General features: G+C 37.1%; 1 protein-coding gene across 1 annotated transcript in view; it reads right to left on the minus strand.

Annotated features, from left to right (window-relative positions):
* THADA (THADA armadillo repeat containing) overlaps nt 1–25,004 on the minus strand; it is a 162,944-nt gene that overhangs the window by 51,059 nt on the left and 86,881 nt on the right. Inside the window, exon 30 of the mRNA XM_054062233.1 lies at nt 10,944–11,059. Coding sequence (XP_053918208.1) covers nt 10,944–11,059 — 116 coding nt within the window. The remainder of the gene's footprint in view (nt 1–10,943; nt 11,060–25,004) is intronic.

Below are 25,004 nucleotides of genomic sequence, written 5' to 3' on the forward strand. Positions count from 1 at the left end.
TTTTTTCTCCTTTTGCATAAGCAGAGACATTTTATACACCTTCTTACTGGTGAAGTCACAAATCTCCCAAACTTCTCCATGCTTTCCTCTGACCACTTGCCTTAAAGCACAAGAGCTAAAAGTCTGCCTTCAGAGATGATGCACATGAATAAGGACTGATACCACATGAAGCCAACACAATTTTAATATGGCCTGGTTTTAAAAAGCTGTATTAGAAAGTCTTAATTTCTGTCCACTCTGACAAAGCAAACCTCTCTCGATGGTTGCCCAAGTTGTTCTTCACAAATTTGCATGAAAACACTACCAAGAAAAGCTCACAGGGTTAGGAGCAAAACCCATGAGAAAACAGAGTGACAGACCAGACAAAGGCTCGGAAGAAAAAGAAACCAAGAGGCTTCTCACAAGTACTCATAAAATAGATGAAAGCAGCCATGACAGATTTCAAATAAGATGAGGAACATAATGGGTCTACTGCACTTCAGCTCCTTTGAAGAACAGAATTATTCAGTCATTTCACTGGAAAGAATATTTCCAACATACAAACTATGCCTTGGGATAAACATGGCTGATGCAACCTTTACTGAAGAAGTGACAACAGCAATACTGACTTTTTTTTTTTATTCCGGTCCAGCTTTTAAGCATTTGCTATTTCATTTTGAGTATGCATATATGCATGTTTTGGTTTTGAAATGAGGCTTTTCTAGCATAAAACATGCCAAACAATTGTTCTTGGCTAGCTCCATTGCTTTGGTGATGCTAGTGAATTCTCAGCTGCATGTGCCAGACAGACACAACAGGAAATTCAGTTTTCCAAAACCAAGAAATTTCAGTGTTGTTCAGACTGTAGCAGAAAGCTCAGTCTCAAAGACAATAAAATTGTGATTTACTTAATAGACCTGACAGCCAAAAATCACATGCTGAATGTTTCAAGTGATGCACTACATAGCATTTAAGATGACTTATTTGTGCAGAACTTCAACAATGAGAGTGGGAAGAGTACAAGATGTTTCTTTTTTAACACAGATACCCAAATAAAGCAGTGTTCTCACAAACAACTTTGAAGAAATCTGTCTCCAAACAAGAAAGTCACAGCAGTAGCAAGGGTGGGAGCTCCAGGCATCTGGAACAGCATTCCTTTTTTTTTTGTCCAAAACCCAAAAATTATTTCATTTCCCTTCCAACCTGGACACGGATGGAAACGAATACATCATTTGCTCACTCCAGATGATAAACTGTATGTGACTCTGAACAGGACAGAGCTCTAAGGGTATGTCCACACAGAAATATAAAATTGGTATCAAAACAATATTCATACTACTACACGTATATACCATTGGAGATAAGGTAGTCAGACTTCTTTCTCATTTCATTTTCAATTCTGGTACGTGACTATAACATTAGAAAAGAGTTGAAGTCACTGGCAGGAAGAAACCTTTTGTTAGCCATTAGCATCTAGGGTTTTTTTTTTTTTTGAGAGAAAACTGTTAATGGAACTAAATAGTCCTTTACAACTCTCAAGCTCCTCTTCAAATACCTTTGAAGAGGCTCAGGTTAAACGCTTACAGAATATTATCTGTCCAGAGTAACAATAAGACATTTGTTTTAACAAGGAACTGCCTGGTGGGTGAATCAGGAAGCATTCCCTTTATGAGATAGTCCCTCTCCGTAGATGTAAATCAGATTGGGTAGGTTCAGAAGCTCCACATGCAATACTGCACTTTGCTCCAGCTGGCCTTAGCTACATACAGTAGCGCTGGGATTGCTTTGATTTTACCGCCTTTAAGTACCACTGACTGCAGCTTAGGTCTGCATAATGTGAAATTAATCCTAGACTCTCACAGTTTGCAGCTCCGCAAATATTATTTTTTTAAAGTTTGATTCAACTTCATAGTTAAGTCATGCTCAATTTAAAGTAGTCTCTGGTTTGCTTATTTTGGATGGCAGATCTATTGCAAACCAAACTGGCATTTATTGGAGAAATCAGCAATATGTGGTCACAGACCTCCTACCTACAGAAGGTCACACAGAAGGTTTCAGCTGTATCAGGAACACGTGGCTTAACTTTGAAAACTCACTTTCTCTTGTATTACTGTTTATTTTAAAGAAGATCAACACTAATGAATTACGAAGCAAATTACCTCCTCTTCCAAGGGAAACATCAAGGAGCAAAGAACATGGAAAGCTCACACATTTGGCCTCAATTCTGTCAGAACACTGGGAAAAGATTTAAACAAATTAAATATACCACCTCTTGCTTCTCTAACCACTAAGGTCTGCAGAGGCCCTTAAACATCATTTCTACTTATTACAGGACACCATTTATAACCATTCAGTTTTCTATAGATAAGCAAGGATGGCCAATGCATGTCTACACAAAGCAAGCACCAAGGAATTTCAATGTGTAACTCTTGCAGATTCTTTTCTCAACCTCCCCAGTTTTCAATGACACTAAATTACATGACTTAAAAAGATGACAACAATAATATTTTCTCCTGGCTCAGTCCTCTTCTTCCAAAAAAAGCATCACCTCACCACCATCACCACCAAAAGTAACAGTATTATATTGAATTTGTTAAATAAATAAGATAGATACAAGTCACCAATTATGAAATCAAAGTTGTTTGTGTTTAACTTTTTACTATTAGTTTTTGGCTATTTTAGTCAATAGAAATTCAATATTGCAAGTCAATAGAAATTCAGTGTTGCAAGACTATTAGCAGAACCGCCACTATAAACACAGAGCAACTTAAAATAGTTACTAAACACTTAACAACGTAAAAATCAAAGCATATTTGCTCAAACTCTCAATAAGCACTTAACAAGTTTTAAATGTAATCTACCAGTCAATGTCTATTATATAAAAGCTCGTGACATCTCTCTTGTGAAGTAGTTTAGTGACATATACTTAGTGTAATCAGTAATCTTAGGGATATCTAAAAAAAAAAACCCACCACTTTTGCAAAAGGACTCAGAGAAGCTCTGTGTTTTGCAGCTTCCGAGTACTTAGAGGAGTCTGAAAGATTTCACATCTTCCAACCAATGTTGCTTTATGAATACAAGCTAATATAATTTGTCAAACTGGAATACTATTTTATTAAAGAAATAACAAAATAGAGTTTCCTCCTAATAACAACATGTACATCAGAGTTTTGGTCACAATAAGCCAAAAACTACATATGGTGTCAGTCAACATTTTTTTCAGAGTAAAGTGCAGCATTTAAATGACTGTTGGCTATTCCTAACCTATTCACTCCGGTTACTGTCAGCCCCAAGCTTTAAAAATTGATAACAGGATTTTGTTAATGAATGAATCTAACTTAGAACTCCACTCAGCTATACAACTAACAAAGCTGTCTACAAATCCCTGTATTTTGTCCAAAAGGTTCACGACATGCCCTGAAGCATCAGAGTAAAGAAACCAGTGCTATCAAGATTGCAAGGGTAACTCTTCCCAAGACCAATTCATAGCTGCCTTAAGAACAAGAAGAGAATCATCTTTACGACTTGTGTGACTGTTTCCACTTCCATTTCCAAAGTGATCTATTAAGTGAACTGCCTACAACTGCTCTAGTCCTTAATAAAAAAAGTCACTTGTACTGTAAGGAAGTATGTTTCTGGAGCCCTTGGAAAGGCTGAAAAAGCCTAAAATTCCTGGAAGAAAGACCTTTTCACAGGTTTAAACTTATCAATACTATTTGAAGAACAGCCTTGTAATAAAAGAAAACGTGTAATAATTTAACACCACCCTATTCTTCGGTTTAAATAATATGTTATTGCCAAAATCCCCTCCTCCCCCAGCAACACCTATTACATTTTATACTTTTAGTGGGCAGAAAATAAATCTATAAATAATCTGCTAGTATTGAATTTAAACCTCAAATTCTCCTACTTTCTACATAGCAATATTACACACATTTTTTGCCTTCGACAGATAAATCAAATTGGTTTCTTAAACATCATATTCTAGCTAATACAGAGGATGCTATTGAAAAAGCCCTTGCACAAATTCTTGTATTTCTGAACTTTAAAAACATTTCAGATGAGTCAATGTTCTTTATACATTTAAGGCTGGAATTTCACCTTTAGCTCTGATGTAAATGCAAGGAAGAATTTGGATTAAGTCCAACACACCCTAACATCAGCTGGCATTTGGAGACAGGATCTGTGCGACTTCCTGTTTTGAGCTTCCCAATCTGCCTTTGTCATCCATAATCTCAGCTCTTCAGGCTGGCACACTGGCAACTGAATTTTAGGTTTACAGTTTTTCCCTCCCTATCAACTTCCAGCTCACTCCTTCCCGAAGAGTGGCAAGTCTATGCAAAGTATTCTTTCTTCTGGTGGCCAGATTCTTCTGATACAATTATCCTGCTATTGCATCAGCTAAATCATCTTCTAAACGCACCAAGAAATGCATCCTTGGATGGTTCCTGATGAAGCTGGCCAAGCTGGCCTTGTACTGACCACATTTTACCCGCGGAGAGATCTGGAAAATTATCATTTTTCACTGGTGGAGGCGACAAAGTTTATGGAAATCACACCTACATATACAATGAGCAAGTGATTAAAAGATTAAATCTCCCATGGTTTTGGTTATTAGCCTTCAAATTCTGCAGTATTCTAAAAACGGAGGTTTTTCAGGGTATATTTGTTTAGAAGGCAGCCTTCATATTTTAATCTCTCAAAGCCCCCATCTGCAGCACTGAATTAACGTGCTCTCCTCTTGTCTTGAGGAGACATTAATAATGGATTTAATTATTAAACTTTGTCCACAGCATTTTTAACCATGTAATACAAAACCAGAACATCAGTGAACATCGCGGCCAACAGACCTATATTTAATGGAAAGCATTTAAAAAAAGAAATAAAAATGAAGCCTACATTGCCAAGTAATCCTGGTTGAGTTCCTGGAAGCTCAGGAACACCCGCACAGAAATTAAAATACCTAGTAACATCGCATCTGCTTGCCTTCTTGGTGCTGTTGAGATCTTTCTGGAGTAATGACCATGTGCACAGTCCCCTTGACTTACACATTCTATAAGATCTGTTCATCCTGCATTATAGCATGAGTTTTCTCCAAAGGGAAAGTTGTTGGTGTGGTGATTTTAAGTATTCTTACCATCACCAAAGCCAGATTGTTAAGCTGCTGTTAGGTTCCCTGGTAAAGGCAGAGAATTTAGTACTTCAAAAAGATGGTACACAAATTACTTTTTCATTGTGATACTACCAAGATCATCCTGAGTTTCTGCTATTAAGAAAAATGAATTTGTGGTCTGGCTGTCCTTGGTGATGATACTGAAAGATTGTGTTTTGCTAGTGTAGTTTTTAGCATACTGGATTGATAAAATAATCTTCTGTTCTCTTTCTTGTTCACTTAATGAGAACTGCATGCGATTCCTTAGCAACATCCTAAAAAACCCAGAGGTCAAACTAATCCCATGTGCAAATTTAATGTATTTTACACAATTAACATCAGGGGTTTCACCTATAAAGAGGCAAGCTACTAAGACTCCTTTCTTTGTTTATTGGAAAACATTTTCAGATCTAAGTGAGGGCTTACGTCCAAAACCTGTAATTGTACGTGGTTTGTGCCTTCTCTGAATGTTGCACTGATGGAGGGAACACACCTTAAACAGTCTTATTCAAATCTTAATATTGCCTGAATGTTCATATTTAAGTTTGGAGTATATCTATAAACCACAGTCAAGGAATGTTTTATCTTATGCAAAGTACATCTTAAACTCCAGTATGAAATTGAAACACCTCTACTGGGATCCAGAGAAAATGTTCCCAAACAATTTATCAACAATTGCCTAAATAAAAGATTTGTAGCTGTGTTAAGGACACTGTTACCAAAACTGGTGAAAGAGTGGACTCGGAGTAGCACAGAAACATGACTTAGCCTGCTAAAATTAGGTAAGATTTAAATGAGTACCTTCAAGAATATATTTATGAACAATGATGTAACTGTTATGACTCTGTCCTCAAAATCAAAGACAAACCAGGTTAAATCAGGTTCATGGGTCAGAAAGTGCAGATTAATAAACTACCACTGTGCACCTGATGTGCAGTAACTGTTCATACTGGTATGCTTCGCTTTCAGCTGGGACCGGACACACAAAAACATCAAGGGAGATTTTTTTTTTTGTAAAAGCACACCCATGAACTATTGTTCCAGCCCAGCTGACAGAATGTTAACTTTTCAATCTGCAGTCTGCTAAAGAGACTTTACCATAGAGACAGGCTCAGTCATCAAAACTACTTGGAATTTTTGAATATAGATATATGATGCATACAGACACTAACAAACAAAGGCAAATAACTACACTTCTCAATGTGTAGGTTCTAAAGACAGAAACAGAAAAGTGGAAGAGTTAGAAAACAGGAAGATGCCAGAGACAGACATGAACTTGGAAGGACAAGAAGATTCATCCTGCTGCAGTGAAAGAGGAAGAAGCAACGGAACTATCTGAAGAAAAGGACCACTTTGCCAAGGAGGATGATTTTTTTCAGCCTGGAGAAGAGGGGATTGAGGAGATATTGCAATCTACTGCTTCCTCACAAGGGGAGAATCTATTCATTCTGGTGACCAATGAGGGAACAGCAAGAAGATATGGCAGAGGAGATTTAGGTTGGGTATTAGGAACAGGTTCTTCACTCAGAGCTTGGTGGACCACTAGAACAGGCTTCTCAGGGAAATTGTCATGGCACCAAGCCTGACAACATTCCAGAAGCATTTGGACAACATCCTCAGACAGATGGTGTGAATGATGGGGTTGTCCCATGTAGGGACAGAAGTTGGACTCGACAATCCTTGTAGGTCTCAGGACATTCTATGATCTCACATTCTCCTTAGTTGTTGCCTTCTTACTGTTTTGAAAGTACTAAAAGCCCTTTCTAGCTCCCAAACAAACTCTCTCTTCCAAAAATCACAGAGGTTTCTTGCAAAGTTGCAGAAGGTTCTTGGGCATCTTGCACCTCTATCTGGATAGGCCTGCATGTGCCTCTGGTAACTTCCGCACAGCCACTGTAAAGAGCACAAAACACTGGTTTGTCTTTAATAGCTTGCTCACTAGAAATTATCACTGTCTCTCCTAAGGGCATATTTAGGTTAGAATCTTTGAGCCACAAAGTCTTGAAAGCACAGCAAACCCACATTCCCGCTTTCCACACAGATGGTCTAAATGCACCTTGCATGAAGGCCCTTGTAGGAAGGTTCTAACACTGGTATCTGTCTGCTGTCCCTCACATAGCACTGCCAAAAGCAGAGAGGGAAAAGGGGACACTAGAAGCTTGATCGAGGTCCACGGCCATCAACTTGGCAAGTTAACATACTCTGTAGCATTATAAAATGCCTGTGAGATTTCTCTCATTCATGTAGTTATGGCATGATCATCCTAGAGTCACCCTGGAGAACACTGAGCAGCAAATACCTCAGTGGATGGCGGATCTGGTTTTCAGCTTAAGCTTGGAATAACTTTTGCATATATTTGTTGTGTAAGTGTGAATCTTGTGCCCTCACATCAGGATCTATTTGTATTTTTAACAGTCCCATCCATAAAACAGAGAGCTAGGCAGCAGCACCACAGAGCACGGGATATTTGGGTTGTACAGCTAAATGCACACGTCACAGATGATCGGTTACAGATGAACTAGTGCCTCGTTGCAAAACGCAAAGCCAACTGGTCTTATAGAAGGCTGTTCCACACAAGTTAATTTCAAGAAAGCAGCCTTCTTAGAAGTAAACTTTCCAAGTGCAGACAAGCTCTTAGCTTAGAAATGGCACATGGCTAGAGGTTAGTAGAATGCATTATTTGACTTCTGGCAGAACCTCCAAGTCTTTCCCCTCTCCTGTGGTCTCCAGTAAGAATGAAAGTGGAAAAAAATCAAACTAAAAGCACTGGAAGACAGGATCCTACAGCAAAGCTGTGCAATGACATGATTTCACAAATTTTCCAATACCAATACTTTGCCATGCCAAAGGCTACAAATTAAACAAGACAGATATTTCCGGGACTTCTGTGTAACAAATTACCAGCTCCAAAGGCTGCTCTTTAAGCTTTCTGTATTTATGAAGCAGGAGGCATCTACAGTTAGTCTTGTAACTCCTTGGTATATAGTTGAGCTAAAAAGTACTTTTTTTTTCATTTCATATGAAAGAGCTTTGAAGTCTTTCAAGGGCTTAGCTTGACATACTGATTGTTTTTTTTAAAGCTCTCACCAGATCAATTTCTGTCACTTCATTCCATCACTTCAGTTCTCCAACAAAGCAGATTCTATGTGGTTTTTTTATTTCTGTTCTTCTCAAACACCCTGCACCTCCCATATTTGCAGAAAATACAATAAAATAACAGTGCTGCAAGGATTGGGGGAAGCAACGCCCTTAGTAAAACACTTTAGGCTATAAAGTGCATTCTAAAACAAAGGAAGAAACACCAGATTAAGTATAAACTTGCGAGTAAAGTAAAAAGTTTCAAATGTCACCTTGAGAAGTGGATGGGAGGTAGGTGGCATTCATGAAAACATCAAAAAATGGAAATACTGCTTCTGAATACTCAAAAAAGTTAGCATTTTGAAGATGTAAAAAAAGACAAGGAAGGCAGAGGAAAGATCTTTTTCTTCTGATATTCTAAGATACAATACAAAAGGGAAAAAGCAACCATGTCCCATTAACACCAGAAAACTACCTTCACAACAGACAGAAAATAGCAGTTCAAAAAGTGAATGTTGTATAAAATGCATTTCAGGGAATGTAAGCAAAATTCTCTAAAGCAAAATCAGATCAGACAGAGTAGGAGGGAGAAGAGATTAGTATATTACAGGGAACATGCAATAGTTTCTTGTGCTATTCTACACCAATATATTCTGATGAAAGGAAATTACATTCTGGGCCTGAAAAGGTAATTAAAAAAAACCAAACCAAACCAAACAAATAAAATATGCACATCTCAGCAAACAGCTGAAGAAAAAGAGTCTTTCTTACAGATATATATACATGACAATTGAGCCTCATTTTTAAGAGCTACTAATGCAATCCAAAACTTTGTAATTCAGGTTTCTCAGAGAAGTTTGTTCCACAGTACAAAGGAGCTACGTAGTTGAAAGAACATCATCAAGAACTTCACAGAACTAACACAAGGCTGTAGCTGAAGACAGGTGTTTAGAATTAATTTTCCATTTTCTCAAATTCACAAACCACTTTCCTGTTATTTTTTTCATTGATTTAAGATTAATAGTGAGTGCCTCTCATATCCTCAGATAAGCACTGTGTCACTTGACAAAACCTCTCTCTCAACCTTCAATGTTGCTGAGGAATTTCTAAAGCCAACTGAGATATCTACATACTTAGCACACCCTATGGACTTTTCTTCCATGACTCTCTGTTCAATCCTTCGTTAAAAAATCAGATAGGTTTAAAGCCAACAGTATCTTGTTTCACAAAGTTCCATACCTAAACTAAAATTACAGAAAAATCTTCATTATTTTGTTTCTTTTAAATCTGCTGTCTTGCACAGGAGAGTTGCTAATTACCCATTCTCTTTCCATGAGACTCAAAGCATTTAGACTGCTTTCCATCTCATCTCCTAGCTGTCCCTTCTCCAAGCTAAAATAATCTCAGCATATTTAGTTATTCCCCATCTAGAAACTATTCTATACTTACTGTCAGTCTTTTTACTGCTCTAATTTCTAATCTTCTTTGAGATTTACACAATATTCAAACATAAAACATGGATTAATACCCAAACATAACTGCGTTTTCTGTTTCATTCTGCATTCGTTTTATGTTATTTGTATTATGTTATAAGAGCCCTTTCCCTCTTGGGCTCTAACAAGAAGCAGGATGATTTTTTTCAAACAAAAAAAAAAATCTGCTCAGTCAACCACTCTTTCCCCAAGTAAGGTCCAGACTGCTGTATTCATTTCCATTAGTTCACCATTATTTACGCCGAGTTTTACCCGCTATATCATCACTCACTCAGGAGATACTTCCGTAATTCACAAAGATCAACTGTAACTTGATTACCTCAACTCAGTTAACACTGGTAGAAATCTTCGTCAAGTCATCAGTCAACCCCCTTCCCCAAACCACTTACGATTTTGCTTTTGATGACCACAAAGGAGCACGGGCTCTGTATTTCGATATTAAATTTTAATGAAATACAAACACACACACACACTCACTTCCTTGTGGAAGGAGGTAGAGATCTAGGCTTGATTGCATTGTTGACCTCCCTCCATTATGCAAACTGTACTCTGGAATATTTACCCAGTTACTTATCTATACAAGGACTTGTGCTGTCTGTCCACAACCAATTCTTTCAAAGTTTTTTGGTGGGAATTTTCAAAAAAGTGATCGATGAGGTGAAGTAGATTTCCAAAAAAAGGAAGGTCATCTGAAAATCCTTTAGATCCTTGTATAGAAACCTAAGGAAAATGTTTCCGAAACTGTCTTGGATTGTTTGTGGGCAGCTAAATACTTTTGACAGTTTCAAGAATTGCTATGACATTTTTCTACTACTTTTTTGTAAAGGTTAAAGTCAGAGAAAATAGCCACATGAAAACTCTGTATGTGTGGCATTAGCCCAGAAGCAACATTCATCCCTTCCTCAAAAGTGCTGCTTCTGAAGGCATTTTCATTCACAGGTTGTTTGTTTTTTTTTTAAAAAAAATGACTGAACTATAAATTTAGCTGAGAACGAACCAAGAGAAGACTGAAAAAACGTAATGAACACAGGTAAAGTCTTTTCAGACACTGCTTTTTGAATAAAAAACCATCTTATTAAAAAAACTGAGCCAATAGAGCATCTAAATTTTACACGTTTCTAGGGAAATAAAGGTGTCCACCTTGCCAAGATAAAAAATAATTTTTAAAAACCCATCAGTCAAGCCTTCCATATGTTAGCAACCTACGTGTATGAACACAAATATCTTGTGTTTTATCTTACCTTTTAGCCAACCACAGTTTGGTTCCTATACATGTAATGATGTCACCCAGTTCCTGCTGAAAGTCCGAAGTAACAGGCTGTTTCGACTCCAAGTACGACTGCAGCAAGTGAAAAACCTAAATAAAAAAAATTAAAATTGAAACTAGAGTTTCTAGCCACTGCTCTTCCTCGATATACCAGTAAGATGGAAACAAGCACCTGCAAAATAAACAACTATTACTCAAGGAAAATCATGTATTCATTTGGCATAACAACAGATGAAATCATTACACTGCCTGGTCTTTAAAATTAAATTTTCATAGTAACTGAAAAACAAAACAGAGAAAGTGCTGGAAGATGTTAACCTCCATGAAGTCAGGAGAGAACAGTCTGATGAACACCACTCGTACTGGCCCTTGCCAACTTAAGCATCCCTCAGATTTCAACCTTTTGCTTTTTGTGGTGCCATCTGCTCACCAGTGCCAACACAACTTTTCCGCTGAGGACGCTGGCAGCTTGGCCCACTGTATGGAGTGGGGCTGGTGGCATCCTACAAGTACAACTAAGGAGACAGCGAAGGGCCTGTAAAATTAACACAACTAGCAAAAAGCTTTTTAAAGGCAGTAGAATTATCATCCATAACCACTCTGAAGCGCTGACAAAAAAGCATGATTATTCTGGCTCCTGAAATCCTTCATTCAGGGCTCCAGTCAAACACAGTGGTCAGCTGGCTTTCACAGAGAAGGGAGATGCTCTCACCCTTCCCTTTCAAGGGCAGAGAAGAATGAGCTGCAGCATTGGGGCTGTGTATCAACTCCACTATCTCCTCTGGAGCTTCACATAGAAGTCTAGCAGATATGTCCTAGCTACCACAAAGGGAAAAACTCAAGATACCAAAATAGAAAGAATGACCTGTAGCTTTCTGGTCAGATAGTTAACAAAGCAAATAATTTCTGTTCTTAGAGACCTTCCTCTGCTATTTACAAACAGGTAATATACTTTCTGAGTAGTATTTAATATATAGAAAAGCATTAAGAAAAAAACAAGTTAAAAATTTGTATAGTCATTTAGTTGATAAGTACATGTAATAAATATTGGATAATATATGCAAGCAGATACCAACTGCACAGTGGAGTCTCCAAGTCCAGACCCTGCAGTACCCATCCTCTCTGCATGTGGGAGAGAGTTCACCACACACACTTTTGACCCAAGTAATGATGCCTATATCACCCCACTTATTTAACTTTCCAATTCACATGCAAATGAACAGGGAGCACTGAGGTGATCCAAGTTCTAAATGAAAAACGTGGAGGTACATGGTGCTGTACTGAAGCCTAACAGGAAAGATCTTGCTCAGTTAACTTTTACCCACATATTTAATTTGGAAGCTGGAACAGGAGGAACAGGGTTCCAACTCTCCCTCATTGCTGCCTTACAGTCTCCAAATTTGCAATTGTGTTTGCCTACCCAGGTAAGTTACATTGATAGACATGACAGGGTTTCTATACAAAGTGAAAAAGTAAACCCCTTATTTTTTATTGAAATGTGATGTACAGAATTTAGGAAGCTTTAGAGATGTTATCAGACCATTTCTGAAAATATACACATGATCATTTTAAATAGAAACACTCTTAACTTGAGAATATTAGGACTTCATACTTGCAAAGTGACAATTTCATGACTAACAGGTCAAGCTGAGGTCTTTATTTCACTTTGGGAAAAGAAAGACCTTTATATCCAGACTTTTACATCTCAGATCTTGGTTTCCTGCATTCCAGCTGTTGCTTGCTCCTAGGGTTATTTTTTTGTTTGTTTGTTTGCTTGTTTTGGAAACGCAAGCACTGCAGCATAGCATTAACTTGACACAATTTCATCTGGGTTATTTTTTGTGAAGTTATTCAAGTGGAAAAACAGCTGCAGTGGTTTCAAAGAAGCATGGAAACAGAACAGAAGAGATGTCAAGAGACTATCTAATCCATACAAACACTGGAGCAGGGTCTGAACATTCTCTGATGAAACGCATGCCTGACTGTCCTAATGCTGAAAACAGCCAAGAAACCAAATTCCAAGACATCTGTATGCAACTTCTTCTAGTGTTTCACCCTCAAAATCCAAGCTCTTGAGGTAAGGTGTTCATCTCCACTCCCACCTCTGCCCTCACAGTAAACAACTGTTCTTTGGACACCATTCAGTCAGACCAGATTCTTTTCTAGTGAGGTACAGGTACATATTAAACAAAGATATCCCAATAGGTCTTTTTGACAGAAACAGTGGAATAATCTCTCATCTCCTTGTGTTAGCAGGTGCTCTGCAGACACCAGATATCTTGGAAAGATAGTTGTTTGGGTTTTTTTATATCTTCTGAAGGCCTCTGTAGTGAACATAATTTTGTTGTTAGCAGACAATCTGTCCAAGATCATTTTGAATCTTGATCTTTTCCTACAAAAGGCTTTGAAAAGTGCAAGCTTGCAAACATTTAAGAGTGTTACCAGAGATCTGCACCTTGAATCTTCTTTTTTAGCTTGATCTTGCCTGTGCACCTGTCTGCTTATTAGAACAGTTTATATAAGTATTGACTCAAAATTTAACCTTTTTCATGAAAACCAATGCATAAAGTTGCCACTAATACTAACTTCTCTTTGTGGCTCACCCTCAATTTCTGTTAAATAATGGACTTGACAGAAGAAAAGGGATGAAAAAGAAAAATACTGCATATGCAGAAGCTCTTCTTATTGCTTTTCATATCCTTTGCTAATTGAAAATCATTTGGTGCCTTAACCTTCCTCATTTTAGTCTTCTGTGCTTGTATTCATTTCCAGGAACAAGAAGGGATTTACCTCTAAGCAATAATATAAAATCTGTTCCACAGTTATGAAGAGGTTATCACATTTTTCCTAGAAGCTTAAATTAAGTTAATCTCTTCAGCTTTGAAAACAACCCCCAGAGTGCCTCCCTCCTAAGCACAAAGGAAACCTAAGTAGTTTGATAGTTCAAGCAAAAGGTCTTGAGAGAGGGAGAACTGTGCATACTAAGTAGGTCAAACTTGTGGAATTGAAGTAGTCCAGGTAGGAAATTCAGTACTGCAAATGCAACCAAAACTCCTCTGCAATTCAGTATCTATATGAACCTTATCCTTTCTATACCATTCAGAAGGTAAAAATCAGAGGGCACAACCCATATTTAGGCAGTAGAATTAGAAGGTGCAACCTCTAAGAGTTTGATTCAGTCTTGAAAAATGTTGGCATTCACCAAACCCAATGTTCAACTACTACAGTTTACCCTGGTCCAAATTTTGACATATGCAAAACAGTGATTTTCTCATTATTTCACTGAGAGACCTCATTTCTTCAGGTCCTCTCACCAAATTTTAGAGACCTAGAAAACTTTCCCCACAAAGGAATTATTTTTTCAGCATAAGATTTTAAAATGCCTAAACTAAATTTGAAATTGTAATTAATGTCCACATGTTTTATTCAAAGCCTGATTTTATGTAAACTAAAAAGTGGAGGAAACCAAACAAGCAATCTGTGAGAGTTAACTCCAATAGTTCTTCACTTCCATCATGTGTGACAAGTCATTGTTTGGCTTATAGTTATACTGCTGCAGCTTCCATCATATGAGAGAACAAGTCAAGCAACGTTTGCATGGGCAGGTAGCAAGTTTTATGAGACGCTTTGATATAGATAATAAAATACGCACACTTTCCAGGACGTCTGGATGTGGCTCTCCTCAAGTCCAAAATACTACTATATTTAAAATCCTTTGATAAATTCCTCACTTGCATGTAAATGCAATGAAGTCATGGTGTTACTTTTGTATGTGAGATTGTTTTTTTTAATTACACTAAGGCAACAGATAAAATTAGTTTTCCTTTTTTACAGTTAGTTTTACAAGAGATTTGCACTGCCCCTAGAGAGAGGTTTGTGAAAACTTACAGGATCACAGCGATCATCTTTTAATTTGACATGAACAAAGCACCAAGAAAGCAGCCTGAAAGCATTTTTGAGATGTTGTGAACCTTTTCTAATAGGACTAAAGACAATACCCAAGGTATTGTACACAGTCCTGTGGAATCCTGCATTAAAGATGGCAAGTTGCTGGATGCTCACAAATCTTTTCCTTCGCCCTACAGGCTGTTCAAGAGTCAGGCTAATACACCAGCAGGACTCTACAGACTGCCCATCAACCTGGGCAAGAGTTATTAAAACAGCGCAAGTCATGGGACGTCCAGATGCTTGGATACATAATGGGGAGCAGCATCCAGTGACTGACCCTCCTGAGACCTTGTGACCCATAAGGTTTCACTAACTCTGAGACAGCATGTCCTAACCTGCTGCAGGTAAAACCATTAGCAAGGAAGGACTTCTTAGTTCAGAATAGCATAGCAATAAAAAGGACTCAGAATGCCAATGAATGGAAATTGTTATGCTCTCCATCCATTCCCAGCTTTCAGTACATTCCCTCCTTTCCTTGGCATAGTCAACACTTCATCCTTGTTTTTCAGTTGCAGAAGCCTCAAGAAAAGGGGGAAAAGTGGAAGAGGGCAGGGAATGGAAGAGGCAAATAAGAAACAGCTAGCTTGGTTCCCTGCTGGTCAACCAGCACGCACCTCCTTCTGTCCTGGTCACATCCAACCCCTACCAAATGGCAGACTTTGAGATGCAACACTTGAGAGACTTCTATGTCATGACAGGAAAGCTGAGTGGGTTTTTTGTACCCAAACAGACTTTAAGATGTAACATCTGCTATTTTCCAAGTGTTCATTTTGGATAATCAAGCGAAAAAAAAAATCACATCACTTTTTATTTTTTTAAAAAAGGAAATGTTTAAATCATTAGACATCAATGCTATGGTATGAAAACTTGTCTAAAACATAATATTTAGAAAGTGACTAAATTTTTTTAATGCCAAGAGTTCTCCTGCATACACACAAAGACACTGCAAATACAATACAACCTTTTAATAGCCACAAAGTCGATCTATTGTGACACCCTTGCTGTCTAACAAATTAACATTTTGTAGCATTAGCATTAATTTTATAGGAGGATCTATAGTTTCTGAAATTTACAACAAACTTTTAACTTCAGACATCAAATAATTATCAGGTGGATACTTGGTGTGCATGAGCACATTTTGTATTTAAAAGAACACACTGCCTTAAATATGCTGCTGAACAAAGTGCCTTTTTAAAATAATGACTTTCCAAAACCATGTTGAAGATTATATAATTGCAAACCTCTCAGTGAAGTAGCAAAGTTAAACTTTTCTCCCCTTAAGCTGACCTGAAACAATAAAAACTTCTGCATGCATGCCTTCAGCTATGTTTGGATGAAATTAAGTATACAGTACAAATATTCACATTCCTAAGTGTAAGACTGAAACAATGTTCCCAGTGTTCATTTCAGTGTTTCTTGGGGGAAAAAAAAAAAAAAAGCAAACTGACATCACCTTAAACTGTACATTCTCAGCATAGATCATTCAGCTCCCTAAAAAAATACAAAGAATGTTTTACCAGCTGAAAGAAAACAATGTGTAAATACTCATGTGTAAATACTTAAATACTAAGCTTGGAAAAACATGCCACTCGCCAAGCTGTGGAGGTTGAAGGAAAAACGAAAGACAAAAAAGGGTGTTTGCAAAATGGCAGTAGTAGGGGGATTACCACACTAAACTAAATATTTTTTCAGAAATGTTCCATCAAAAGCTTTTGCCTGAGTAATAAGACACTAGTGAGAAAATCTCCAACATTATTTTCTTTTCTTCTCTCATTTAAAGGCAGATAAAATTTTATTCTTCCTGTATGATAAATACAATTGCTAAGCTATCTCTGTATTCTGAAAGAGAGACCAAATTTCTCATTGTTTTATTATGACCATGTAGATAAAAACTGGCAAGCTGCTGTGACAGGTGAAGGCACTTTTATTAGGATGATAAAATGTTCAAAGTTACAATAATTGCCTCTAGGGAAAAAACAAGTCCTAAAAATCCTTTTTTTCTTAAAGATGAAAAGTGCCAGTGTGATCCTTACAATGGAACTAAAAACGTCAACCAACTCCCTCTGATATTCCAAGAAGATATATATATAAAAATAGATGGGAGAGTTCATAACTACCTGGTTACCTTTTGATATCATCCTGGTCTGTAAAAATTCGTATTTGTGGAAAAAAAAAAAGTAATAATTATCACCAGCAAGTATGGTATGACCACAGTCCCTGCTGTTCACGGTACTCTCCCAAACAAAAGCAGCTATGTGATTTGCAGGGTAATACTTTAAAATTAGTACAGAACCACAGCACACAAATATGTTGCACCAGACAGTATTCGTGGCACTGTGGTCTCACAGTGTATGATTCCTCCTTTGCCATGGTGAGGTTTAGGAACATTGTGACAGATCAACTCTACTACAAATACTAAGGCTTTTCTTCATCTGAGATATTTAATTATGAGAAAAACAGAGAGAAGGTGGTATTTTGGGGGGTGGGGTGCAGAGTAAATATTCAGAATTTATTTCCACAGTTAAATGACAATTAATTGAAGAGGAATTTCAAATATCCAACAATTCTCTTGCCATACCCAACCAAATATGAAGTGTTAGAAAAGCCATCTTTGAGTACATTGTTCTCATAGTCCTGGATGATCTATGTATATCAGATTAGTATAGGCATCACCCTTTGTTCCTACCACCTCCTTTCTTTGAAATCTTTAATTTCATGATGGTAATTGCACAACTAACAGATCAGATGACTATTTCTGCCAAATATAAATTATACGATTGTCATATATGAGTACCATGTAAGAATATTATTTACTTCCTCAAATTTGGTCTTTGCATAAATTATTAAACTCAGCCTGAAGTTGCAATAGTTCCCTTTAAAAATATTTTTCTGAGAACTGTATAAAAATTTATTCTTCCTTTAAAGCGACAGTTGGTTCACAATTCAATTTTTCCATAATTTCAGCTTTGTTTTGTCAGCACATTTCATCATTTAATTACACAGTTTTGGTTTATTATTCATGAGAAAGTAAAGTCTTTAAATCCTTCTTCCCAATACATCCATCAAAATTCATAAAGCCAGGTTTATAAAAGAATCAAGTTGTTTTAATTAAAATGCAGGCAAGCATGTTTTGATTGAATTAAGAAGTTGTAAAATAAGGTACAAAAGTGTCTGAAGTTTGAACAAAACTACAATACCAGTTAACTCTGCACAACTGAGCAAGAATAACACAGCTGTTTAATAATCTGAAAGCTATGAATGTGCCATAACTAATGAAAGGTACAAAATGCTGAAAAACAGCAAAGTAGATGTCTTCTCAGTTATAGATCCATACCATAAAGCATCCATTATTAAAAATGTTCTTAGAATTGAAGATAGATCCCTGCTTTCGTCTTAAGAAGCCAATGAATGTGAATTTTCACAGATCAGCGTTCTTGTAATATTATTTGCAACACCATTTTTGTTTTTCTTCAGGTTTTCCTTCCTATTTTAGTGAGGGTTAAACTGGATTCTAGCTTAAAATTTGTGTACGCAACTCAATTTCTGTATTAGCAGAGAACAAAAAGATGAGAAGTTTGCTGCCAGCTAACATTATATTCAGTAGTGTTATTTACTTGAAAGTCCTAGCTGAATTTTCTCTTAAAAAGTACACAGTTTGCCTGTTTGCACAGAAACCTGATGCCGGGTCTGAATTCATAATTATTAGGGCATTTTTACCATTAGGATTTAAGATACTTTTTAAGCTATCGTACGGTTTAGAACCACAGGTACCTGTGCTGGGCAGAGAAGCCCAACCAAAAGCCTTACAGACTGGCTGATGAGAACACAGAAAACCCCAGGCAGAAGATGGTGCTAAGAAAAGGCAAAGCTGATGGACAAGTAAGGGTCTTACATCCATCCTTCCTACAGTCATTCTGACTAGAGGTGAAAGAGGATACTGTGGAGCTGGTAGCATTTCCACTCTCCCCAAACACATCTATTATCTTCCCAGCAGTATGTCATCAAAATCTGAAAATCTAGAGAAAAGAATACACCAGACTGTGTTGGAAGTAGTTAAAAATTGTGCTCAGCCTGTACTGATAGGAACAAACAATGAAGTCTTCTCTACCAAGTCAATACCCTCCCATGATAAAATCCCACCTTTCACTGTCTTAATCAAGCTACCTCCAAAGGATATAAATCTTTCCCTCTCCTTTAAGCATGTTTTTTTTCTTTTTCTTTTTTTTTTTTTTTTGGATGGTGGTGGTTAAATAATTTTGAACAATTCTTTCCCAAACTACTTCCTTGTAACACAGGTATCCTGCACACCCATGTATGAAGGAGACAAAATGCAAATACGAGACCAAGGTACACATCCTTGTTTACTGAATGGTATTTACAAGTAGGAAGAATATTAAGGGATACAGCTACCCCACTGACACTAAAAAGGTGACACATAAGAGACACGGTCAGTATGAACACGTTTATAAAAAGTGCTCAGAAGTGCAGCGCTACTTGACCCCAGAGCTTTGCTGGTTTCAGCAGAGGTGATCTTCTGCTTTAGGAATGTCTGCATTAACACACAAGCTGAGAAAATAATTACAAGTAAGTGATACCAATATGATACTTTTCTTTCTTAAACGCATATTATAGCATAAAGTGAAGTAAAACGTGCAGCTTCAGAAAACCATTTTCTTCTCTCAGCTAATGATTTTAAATGTATAGAACAGAAAATACATATACAGGTCTCTCTTTCTAACAAATTAAAAAGGTTCAGTATTTTTAAAGTCTGAGGAATAATTTGCCAAATTAAATGTCAGGTAGCCACACCCGTGAAAAAAAGAAAGTGGTGTTTTTCAGGGCCATATTACATCTTTCAAAAGCTTTACCCCATTCACTCATTGTCAGTCTTAATCTGCAACTGTACATGTCTCTGTATGAGGATGACCCTCCTCTTCCTTTGCTACGTTTACAAGTACACTGTCACTTTTAATGGCTCCATTTACATCTGAGGAACTTAATATTGCCAATTGCACTCTTCTGTCTGAACTCTAAGCCAACATTATAAAGCCTGTTGAACTTGGTATAAGACTGCTCAATTTTCCATGGCAGAGATTGCTGTACCTCTCTTCCAGTGCAAATAACAGTGAAGATGTCCTTTGCTTAAAGAAATTCTCACACAATTATTTGCTGGCAACAACAGAGACATTAGTGCTTACAACTATTACATATCCATCAAACACCATGTTGGTGCCTACTCCTGAACTCAAATGCCACACTCCTCCATTGTAAAGGAACAAAGCTGAATGTAGGTAGAACTCACAAAAATTTGTCAAAATTATCCCTATGGGAAAGGAATATGCAATAAAAAAACCGAAGCATGCAATAAAAGTAACTTTATGTCTAGAAAACACAGCTAATGAATGGGCTTAACCTGTAGATAACTCAAACTGAATGCCAACTGTAAACACCAATAATGAGTAGTTCAGCTTTACAAAAGCAGTACATAGGATAACAGCACTTTCTTTTTCAGTTACAGTAACATCTATAAAGTAATTCATGTAAAAGGAACACAGTAAGCTGTATCATGAGAGAGAAAAGAATCCTCAGACAAACAGTCCCACTGTACTACAGGTACAGGAGGATGTGGATACAGCCACTTTCCAACAAGAAAAATCCTCTGAGACAAGACAAGACTGTTTTCCCAAAACATACATCATCCTTCTTTCCATAAATGATGAAGAAACAAAGTTTTTACTTGCCAAATGGCATACTGCTTCTCAATTTTTGTAGTCTCCTATTGTACCCACTCCCCCATATTCTGAACCTATTTTTATAGAAGAAAGTCTTGCAAGTGAGGAAACGGAGAGATTAAAGTGATTTAATTAAAATCTACAGGGCATGCATCCCAGAGACAGACTTAATTCAGATCCTTTAAGTTCCAGTTCACAGAAAGTAAGCATATGCATGAGATTTTATGTGGGGACCAAAAAAAATGACCTAATTATGCTTTAACTATACTTTTTTGAAAGCACTTTGCTCTCCAGGGAAAACAGTGGGAAGAATACATATGTGTCAGTAAGACGTAGGCTGCATGACCAAAAATGCACAGAAAATATAGACAGTATTTCTTCAGAGTTCATCAGTTTCTGACCACCAATCTTCCTGAAGTTTTCTACTGGTATCATATACATTTTGAACCTATGAAGTTCATCAAAACATAGATAACTCATGATGAAACTTAAACTACAGCACATACATGAATCATGCTACTGCTGAAACTCAGCAGATTTTGCCTTACGCATATGGACAAGCTATTTATAAATTTTTACTTCCCATCAGGCTCAGCATGATGTCAGCTTACAATAACAAGTTAATGTTAATGTTTTCCAGTAATTTTCACATTGCCATTTAACTGCAAGTGCCCTAGCCAAGGTAAACTCAAGGGCAAAGAAAGGGCTAACTGCATAGTCATAGAACAGCATTAATGAGTTTTTCATCTCTGTTTTGAACACTTGGAATACTACCTGCCACATATTTCTTTTCTGTTTCCAAAGTTTAATCTCACTAGCCAGATGACTGTATCTCCCCAAAAGAGCTCAAATATTCCTTTGGATTTTAATTAGCCACAAAGCTTCATTGTCTTGTGGATTTTTTTTCTCCTCTAGATAAACAAGCATCCTACGCTATCACAGAAAGTGCCAAACTCAAAGCCATCAGACATTTCCTGAGCTCTAATAAGCTCATGCACTTTGTTTTACAAACAGCAGCATCATGGCAGACAACCGCTGTCTCTGCAAATCCACCAGTAACAAACAAGTTCCAAAGAAAAATGATGACATTTGTTGGGGCCATTATATTCAGAGGAATTAGAAGCTGTTCAGAAGATCTGTTCTTTATTATTATTGTTATTTTCCCCCTTCCCTCATCCACTCACGTGCAATTGGTAAGATGTGTTTTTGACTAAGGGGAATGTAAACAGCAACAGCTTTTATGGCAGAAAGGGTTTTTTGAAAAGCAAGTTCTTCCAACTCATTTCCTTACTCAAGACCATCTTCCCCAAGATTTGCACATGCTTGCCTTTGATTTTATTATCCCAAAGGACTACAGCTGTCTCGTTGTCTCTAAAAACAGTTCTAAGAACAGTTTTTTTAACTCTGCTGTTGCCTAGACCTACACTCGCTTTTGATATGGAATGGCATAGAGGTTGCCTGGTTGCTTTCTCAACACAGCAGTGCCAGTGGTAGATGTTACCATGCCTACCACTTGCTAAGCACTGCATCCTGCTGAAGTTTGACAGCTTCAAACCTCCCAGCCAGGCTTCTAATTAGAGCAAACTCTCCACTCCCTGCAGTCACATGAGTTAGGTTAGCAGAACCCTGCTATTTAAGTTGAGCAAATCTTACTCTTGTTTTACTGAAACAGGTCAGCGAGAACCACCAGCTAATCTGTGGCAGCTGCAACACCCACCAGAGGGCTAGTCATGATCAGCTGGATGTGGACTGCTGTGCACAAGCTGTTTGCAGAGTTAAAGCCTCCAGAAATTCTCTGGCATTAAAGTCTCAAAACTGGCAATGCACTCATTTCAGTGCAAGCCAGATTTGCTCAAGGCAGCTGAAAAACACTCTGCATCAGCGATGCAAGGAGCTACCAGGACAATTCATACCCTTTTTCTTGCAAATAAACACCAAATGCAAGGTGGTCAAAGTATCTCAATGGGTTTACAGTGTCTTTCCCCTTTGCAACCAGTACCCTTTGCCTGTGTTCATCTCCACCCACCGCTCCACAGCCAAGTGTTCTGTCACTTTTGTATTTTACCACTAGCTGCAATTGCAAAAAGCACCCACTAAAATCAATCGTTTCTTTAGACTAAACACTTCTTTAGATTAAACACTTTCTGTTTACTACTTTTAGATAAACTAAACCTGATTTCAGGGAGAGTTTGCAGTTTGAAGCCATTTCACAGCCTGAATTTGGTAGAACAGAAATGAGTGGAAGCCACCACTACCCTTTCTCATATGTTCTTGCTACTTTGTTCATAACCTCTTACAAACCATAAACAAATCTGTAAAAAAGCCTCACACAGAATGGCTCCTCATCACATAGACCTTAAGTGTATTTCTATTATCACAGAGTTGCAATCTTTTAGAGCCCTAGACATGTCTCTGCCATATCCTGTTCTAAATCTTGATCAAAAAGTATCCATGATCTTGGTCATCTTGCTGCGGATTGATGGTTTACATTGAAGGATCATCACAACGCTTTTGAAGCAGAAAATTTACTATAGAAATAAAACTACAGTAACATTTACTATTATGAAGCATGATTGTTTCAAATAAACTCAAAACCTAAAAATATTTCAATTCGGTAAAAAGGACAACAAAATGAAATAGCAAGATGATGTTGTCAGAAGTTACTGAATCAATGTCGGTAGATAAAAGGTTTACTTAAATTCTACACAATTCCATGAGTTAACCACACTTGGAAAACCAAGAGAACTTTATTTGAAACCAAGTTCCCTTTCCTCCTCTCCAAACACTGTTAAGCCTTTTCTGTGCACTTTATCAGCATTAAATATGTTAAACATCATCAACTAGCTGCAAAATAGAGTCCACTTATTTATTTACTTAATATTAAGAAAGATGAGTGCTCTCCTAGTAAGTTACAACTAACAGTAGAGTAAAAGATTTTTGTTCAACAGGTTATAAGGTCAAAATAAAATACTTATCGATGACATTACGCTTTGCAGTACAAAGAAAAAAAAAACAACCAACCTGTGAAGAGATCCTCTACAGACAGCATTGTGTAAAATACAGTAACAACACTGAGTATGGATGTTTTGTATTACAAGCCATGAAAGAAAAGAAAAAATAAACCTTGAGTTTATCACCTGTTCTCTGTTTTAGTTACTGTACAAACTGGACAAATATCAGATCTACCACCCAAAAGACTCATTTTTTCCCTCTTTTCCCAGGAAAATCAAGCAAACTAAAGAAAAGACCCAAATCAAGCTTCGCTGGGAATTCAGTTATGAGTACATGACACTAAACGTCTCCTGCTCCTGACACAGGACACAAAATTGAATGGCATCGCCCATCATCTAGGGACACCTCCCAAGTGTTTTATGCTTGTATAATTGCAATGCTGTAATCGTTTCAAGGATTTCTGTTTTGAGGATTTTTGTTGCTTATCATGGTACTGTAATTCTATTCAACAAAGTTGTTCCTGTAAAACCCCAGGGATCACACATGTAGATAAACCCACTGTAAGCCCCATTCATGTACTAATTGAATGAAAAAACTCTCACCTTCTAAGCCTTTCTTCCTGTTGTCCTATGTAATCTTTACATTTATCGCTGAAATAAAACTGAATTAAAAAGTAACACACAGATGGAACATTAATTCCTCTGAAAGGAAAAGGCTAATGGAAAAATATTAGCAAAATTGTAATCAAACAGCTGATGAAAAAAGTGTCAAAGGCTGTGGTGATTACAAACACCTCTCGGTTTCTGTGGAAATCTGACTGTTAATATCTAAGTCTATCACACTCAGAGAGGAAAAAAAACCCAAGGAATTACTGTAGTAATAATTTGAGAGCCAGTTATGATAAATTTAACAACGTCTGCAACTTGACTTGGGAAATAGTTAGGATGAGATCATTTATTTGGACCATGTGATCATGGAAGTTCAGAAATTAAATTTCATACAAAATTAACTTCTTGTTCCACTGTTCACAAAGTATCGCATTATACAATAATGCAATTAGCATTAAATTTCTTCAGAACTATTAATTCTTATGTCATACACACTGAAATAACAATGCTGTATATTCAATGTGTCTGTCTGAAAAGTCTCTAACTTAAAAATAAATTTTACCTATCTAAGAGTACAATGTAGTGTTTCAGAAATATGAAAAATTAAGAACATGAAACAACTCTCAAATGCTACATTACTTTGTAGTTCTATTTTCTTCTTTAATACCATGTATCTACAACAAAAACGCATACCTTTTTAAGGAAAACAGTATTATGCTTTATAGCTAAAGGCAGTATGAGGTTACAAAGATAATTTTTTTTCCCCCAGTGATCACTGAATGCCAAGATGCCATA

This window comes from Cuculus canorus, chromosome 3 (assembly GCF_017976375.1).
Source record: "Cuculus canorus isolate bCucCan1 chromosome 3, bCucCan1.pri, whole genome shotgun sequence".
Taxonomy (NCBI): Eukaryota; Metazoa; Chordata; class Aves; order Cuculiformes; family Cuculidae; genus Cuculus; species Cuculus canorus.